Below are 6470 nucleotides of genomic sequence, written 5' to 3'. Positions count from 1 at the left end.
GTATTATAATCCCAACACTCAGCAATGAGTTTTTAAAGCACAGCAGTCCCTGGTAAAGGAGTCCAGCACACAACTTATCAGACTTAGCATGCTCTACTACCTCATTCCTGAAATCTTGGCATTTATGATCCCTGTTCATCAGAAACACCATAAATGAAATAGTTCAGCATGTTCTTTTGCTGCCATATTTTCTGTCCTCTAGGGGGAGATCAGAAATGCTGGACTTAATTTATTTCTCAGGATCAGAAAGGAAAAGGTATCTATTGGACACAATGTTCAAAGTAATGAGATTAATGAAGTTGAGGGCTTTTTGCAACAGCATGACAAATTCTGTATTTAAACAGATCACTCCCACCACACAGAATAACATGCCTTTTGTTCAGAGATTAACCATGTTTAATTAGTCATTTTTTCAGTATCTTAACCATGTATTCAGTTAAATGAAGTAATAAACAAAAGTGTTCAAAGTGAGGCAATACTGTCTTTATGTTATTTTTAAATTGTGATCAGGTATCTGTGGGACATGGAAAACTAAAAAAAAAGTACATAATCTTTGCTTCTCTAGCAAAATTTTAGTGCCAAATTCTGCTCTCAGGTAAATTTCTATAAAGCATTGTTCATAACAGCATTACAATACAAGGGCATAGTCATGGGTTTAAAAAGTGCCAAAGGTCTGTAGTTGTTCTCATATCTTAAAGGTTCAGCACACACCAAGTGGAGACCTGGTGTCTGACTTGTATAGCCCCGCTGCCCTACTACAAGCAGCCACCACATCATTCCTCTTCAACAAACTGATTTTATTTCAACAGATAAAAATTTGGCTTTTTTTTTTTTTAAACTTCAATTTGCCTGCTTCAACAAATGAGAGCACAATTTGGCTCCTCTCTCAGGAAAAAGGAAGTCAACCAAACATGACTTTCACCAGGCCTCAGTTTTTGGCCCCAGATTTCAACATACACTATTACAGCAATCAAAAGAACCATAGAAATTACTTATTTTACTGTTCCTTAACACATTTCACACAGTCCTGCAGCAAGCAGAATCACAGATGAACCTCAGAACATACAGAGAGCACAACTACTACACTGGACATGAAAAGGAAATTTTATTAAACATGTTTACATAACATGAGTTGGAAGTTCATTTAAAAGCACAGGGGAGTGTTAAGACAAGTGGTCAAAATAGAAAGATACTATCGAATTATAGCTAGTTGGTTTTTGGCCACTAAGACAGAACAGGATCTAGTAGTAGTGCACCAGTGCTTGAGTTCTTCCTGCTCAGCAGGTCGAGCAGTAACCAATCTGTGCCCTATGGAAAGATGGGCAGAATAATTCCCATGTGTTGAGTAATAATAAATAGTTCACTTGGTGCAGGCAGTATGTCTATGAATTAAAACCTAGTGTGTACACAGTTTCTACATGTGTTACAGCCCCACAGTAGGAATCTACACCAAAATAGTTATTAGAAGGAATTTGGTCCGTACTACATCACGTTTTCCATAGGGTAAAAAATAAAGTCCATCTATAGACATTTAGCACCAGACCCACAGACCTAGCCTGGCTAAAACCTGCAAAATGTCTATAAGAAAAATGGATGGCTTAGATTTCTTGGTTACTTCAGTATAGTAATTACGAGCAAACTGTACAAGTACATGCAACATACAAGCTGGCCTATGTGGAACTAACATACATTATTAAATAACCTTTTTCATCTCTTTTTACAAAACGTGCATGCAGCTTTGAACAGTTCCAAGTCATGCTGCTCTATTTGTGTGATCACAAAATTTAATGGCCTGTAAAAGGAGGGGAAACATACCAATGCACCTGCAGGAATCTGCAGTTCTTCACACATTTACAGAATATCACAAGGGATTTCAAGGCCAAGAAGAACTCAGATGAATAAAAAGCAAATTGAAATTTGATTGTTTTTTTCTCCAAAAAGTAAGATATCTTGCGTTAAAAAATCAAGCCTTGTGCTTGCATCAATCTCAAAGAAATGTAAACTAAAATTTGATAAAAACGTTATTAAGTGCAGAATATTTCAACTGGAATTTCCAGTGAAACACTGAACAACTCATACCATGCTCTATCCAGGGCAGACAGGTGCGTCTGAAGCGACACACATCAGAGAAGCCTGGGTACAGCTGAAAGTGTCATATGCTCAATTCATTCCTGGTCAACATTTTGGGAAGTCAAATATACATTTATACACAGAAACGTAAGTATTTCCTCTCCATTTCTAGGAGGAAAATTGCATTACCAGTAACATATTCAATGTCAAAATTAAGACTAAAGCTGCTTTATACCAGTCCCCAGCAGTAGTTGCAGAATTCTTCAAAATTCTTCCATGCAAAACATCATAAACAGAAAAGTTATTATATATATATAATGCAAACATATCTGCTTTTTACAAAGAAAAAGTGGCACTGTGATGATTTTTATTTTTAAGAATATAACTTAGGTTGGTATTTGTTCTGGGTTCCCGCGTGAGAGACTTGTAAGTACCAGAACTGAGAAACTATTTGAACTCTCTGGAATTGTAACTGTGGCTGTTGAACACTTTAACGATGCTTACAGAGATATGCTTCAGCCCTTTTTTGTTCGGTTTAGAAAAAGAAAGGAAGGGTCTCTGTTCGCATTGGGAGGACTTCTACAAAACTAGCAGAATCACGTGGCAAAAAACTAGTGGAAGTGACAAGTACAGAAAAACTGCTGAAACACCAGGAAGGTAACACTGCTTGAGGGCTCTCAAAATGTGAAAAATACAACATTGTTAACAGAGTGAGAGCTTCCAGTTTGGGTCATCTTTGACTTAGGTCGAATCTAAAGGTCTCTCTCTTTTTTCTTTTTCCTTTCTTTCTTTCTTTTTTTTTTTTTCTTTTTAAATCATTATAAGCATCAGTGATAGCTGCTAATAGATTAGCTGTATGTGATATACCTTTGTTCTGTCAATTTAAGCCATCTCTCAACAGACAGACATATGTTTGGATAACTACTACAAGCAAAAACAGAAGTGATTGTCTCTCTCCAACAGTGTTTTTTGATCATGTGAATATCTGATTCCAATTGTTATCCTGGGTGATGTTTTGAATAGACAGCACCTGCTACTACGATCTAATGCAGGGAGGCCCAGTCGAACTTTCCAGAGATGACTGGGAAGCCCTGCGTGTCAGGGGAGTCAATGTTGGATCCACTAGCGATGAAGGTGGAAATAATTTATACCAGCCTATTACCACACTGGACAGATCCAATTCCTCCAGAAGGATCTGGGCAACTCCCATGAAGCATTTGTGGTCCATTCGGCCATAGTCTCCCCAAACTATTACCTGGAAGAACATAAAATTAAGGTTCATGATTGTCCCCAAATCCATGCTCACACAGGGTTATATACTTAAACCCGTGCTTATGTATGTTCACTCTTGCTATTATATATGTTAGCATAAGGAAAATGTTATTCTCAAGAGTGAATGATTACTTCCCTTTCATGGGAAAACCTCATGGCAGGACAGGAGCAAGAGTCAACAAAAGATAAATGTTCCATGCAATAAGACATTTTGCAAGTCTGAAACCACAAGCCACAAGGATGTGTTTAATGGTATTTATAAAATTAAATGCTTAGTAAGTTGGAATGGATTTACACATACTGGTTAAATTTAAGTAAACATGCAAATGACAGCCTAAAATGGGATTAAGAAGAAACTGACCTGAAGGACTTTACCCTGTGGACTTTCTTCAAAAACCAGTGTCTGTTGGTACAGAGGATCAAGGGTCTTCCTTGCAATTCTTGTCTTCTTCTTAGCTATACATGCTCCATTTTCCAGTAAATACACTTTGACATACGGAGCTGCAGACAGAACATCAAGAATGTTATATTTGGACTTACGGTGCACATCTTAAATGGAGGACAAATGCCTTAAAAGGAAGCAGAGTGGAGAGAAAATGGCACAACTTATCTTCATTGTATCTTTGCAGTTGTATAATCTGAATACAATTATATTAATAAAACAGATGACACAGCCCACAAGAAATCAAATTGATTTTTATAAACTTTGAATGTAGTGATCTAAGATGTTACTAACAACAATTACACTTCATGTCTGTCATTTTAAAAACATTTTGTTTTTCCAGGAATTAAATGTCACTGATGGCTATTCTGGAGTCTCTATAAATGCTTAGGGGTCAGAGATAGTTCAAAGCAAAAGGAATATTTAAAACTATGCCACTCCTATGACACACACATGAATTGCTCTTTCATCTCTAGCTCCTAAGGAGATTGCAAAGTACCATTTTCACTAAATGTTATCTAAAAGAACTGTTCCAGGTGTTACAATAAGCAGTGGTTGGTCTATTGATTCTAAATCTCCTCTAATAATTATTTCTATAAATAACTAGAAGTTCAACAAATGTCCTTATAAAATGATTCAATATTATTACAATATACATGATACAAATAATTGACACTGACACTAACACTAGCACAAACTGCTGCCTTGAGGCACTGTTATGTACAGAAGACCCTGACACGTGCGTTTGTTTCTTCAAAGCACTTTCACCTGTTCTCCATCTCTTTTCATGGCAAACAAACACAAAAAACCTCAGCTATATAGACAAAGCCCTTCTGAGATATATAACCTGCCTAAGTTACACAGAAATATTTCTACAAATGTTCCTTCCAGAACAGATGTTGAGTTGCTGAAAATGATTCCTTGAAAGGTAGCATGCAACTGGCAGATGCAAGGTGGTAAGAAGTGGACATTGGTAGCAAGGATATATCCACGCACATACTCCTTGTTGAAAAGCAAACCAAACAAATGCAAAGGTAGTGACAACTAACAAGGAGCTCAAAAAGCATCCATTCCCCAGTTCATCGGTATATTTCATAGTGTTGTTTTCTATTCATATATTGTCTATTTTTTTTTCCATACCTGGGGTAGACTTGGAGCCAGGTTTTTGTGTGAGGCCACGGGCTCTAATGACTTCTACTTCTAACTGGCCTTTTTTATCCACCATTCCAATTTGGATGTCACCTGAGAGGGAGAAGAAAGAAACTCACATTTTAGAGAAGCAGTACAGCACAGGAGACAAGGTATAAGAGTGAGAAGGAGAAAGACTAGTATGATGTTATTCTGCTGTATTACTGTGCTTGTTGCGTCTCCTGATGATCCGTTTAGCTTCTCCATTATTAAACATGGACTAAATAATATATAATTAGGGAGCATGGTGCCCTCTCTAGGTATACAGTTCATACCAGCTAAAAAGGTATTTTTTTTCTTCAAAAGTCTCCACCAAGCACACACGTGACAATTTTTCCATTTTTATCAATATTCCACACACATTTTTGGTGTGAATAAAATGTCACAACATGTTAAGAAACTGCTTTCATTTCTAAACAGTCAAACTTGTTTCCTTGCCTGAGTTTTGACAAATGACATTTCCTGCAGAAAAAGGAAACTGCTTGCTCTGAGACCAAGCACTGTTCTGATCTAGATCAATAAAATAAAAGGGCAGTAAACTATGTGCTGATGCTCAAAGCGTTATGTCTCTATGCTTTCATATATCATGAAATCAGGTGAGTAGAAATCTAACTTATATCAAAATAGATTAAAATAGGCCACTTAAAAAAAATGCACAGTATGGCATAGGCAGCTACATGACACTTGAGCAAATAAATGAACTATATCCATGAAACATATGAGGACGTATATATTTGAGATGTAAGCTCTAATTGTCTAAAAAACCAAATTCACAAATAGTAGTCCTGAACTGTAGAATTTGGGGTCTAGATTTAGAGAAAGAGCATTTTGAAATTAATTGGGCATGGGATTTTTAGATGTTTCTCTAACAGCATATTAAAGCAGTGTTTATACCTTGGTATGTGAACTATGACAGAACAGCAGCAAAGATTTTTTTATCATTAAACTCTGCTTGAATAAACACAGTCGTGTTCTTCACTAAAAATAGTTCAGAGGAAAATTCCAACAAGCATTTTTAAGAGCACATCACTGTATCTCATATCCAAAATAAAATATGCAACAGGGAACCAGAAGGGGGAGCGATAATCCAAACATTTTCAAATCATCACTGGTGAAAGGATAGCACAGAGCAGGTCTTCTAAAAATTGTAAAAAAACATGATGGAGAGCTTTCTGGGGACCAAAACTTGAGCCTGTAGTAGATACAGTTCTAAAAAAAGTCCAAATAAATGTTTTACTCAAGTTATCTGCAGAAAAATCTTTAGTCGCAAAACAAGATTAAAATAAAGAGACAGAAGAAGACCCTTGTACACATACCAACAAAGCCATTTAGATATTTATTGGACAAACAATCTCACAAATATATTTTCTTCCATAATAATAATAAAATACTAATTTAATAGGTTTGATGATTATTAATGCTCTAGTAGCAGTCATTTAGATTTATACAGCAAGTTTTGCCTTAGAGGGTACTCAGAGCATTCTCAAGATAGTTTTCC

At 36.3% G+C, this 6470-nt stretch overlaps 1 protein-coding gene across 32 annotated transcripts in view; it reads right to left on the bottom strand.

Moving 5' to 3' along the window:
- Positions 1-364: 364 nt before the first annotated feature.
- The window catches only part of RIMS1 (regulating synaptic membrane exocytosis 1), a 319206-nt gene continuing 313100 nt past the window's right edge, over positions 365-6470 (bottom strand). For 27 of the 32 annotated variants that reach the window (XM_048299528.1, XM_048299532.1, XM_048299536.1 and 24 more), the window contains 3 exons: positions 4925-5026; positions 3704-3843; positions 365-3325 (listed from right to left, as the gene is read on the bottom strand). In XM_048299528.1, the coding sequence (XP_048155485.1) occupies positions 3107-3325; positions 3704-3843; positions 4925-5026 (461 nt within the window). In that variant the 3' untranslated portion in view covers positions 365-3106. The remainder of the gene's footprint in view (positions 3326-3703; positions 3844-4924; positions 5027-6470) is intronic. The other 5 variants (XM_048299556.1, XM_048299557.1, XM_048299558.1 and 2 more) reach the window with 1 other exon arrangement.

Source organism: Corvus hawaiiensis, chromosome 3, assembly GCF_020740725.1.
Source record: "Corvus hawaiiensis isolate bCorHaw1 chromosome 3, bCorHaw1.pri.cur, whole genome shotgun sequence".
In the NCBI taxonomy this organism is placed as follows: domain Eukaryota; kingdom Metazoa; phylum Chordata; class Aves; order Passeriformes; family Corvidae; genus Corvus; species Corvus hawaiiensis.
The sequence above is the reverse complement of the archived record's forward strand: the minus strand, read 5'-3'. Positions and strand labels throughout refer to the sequence as shown.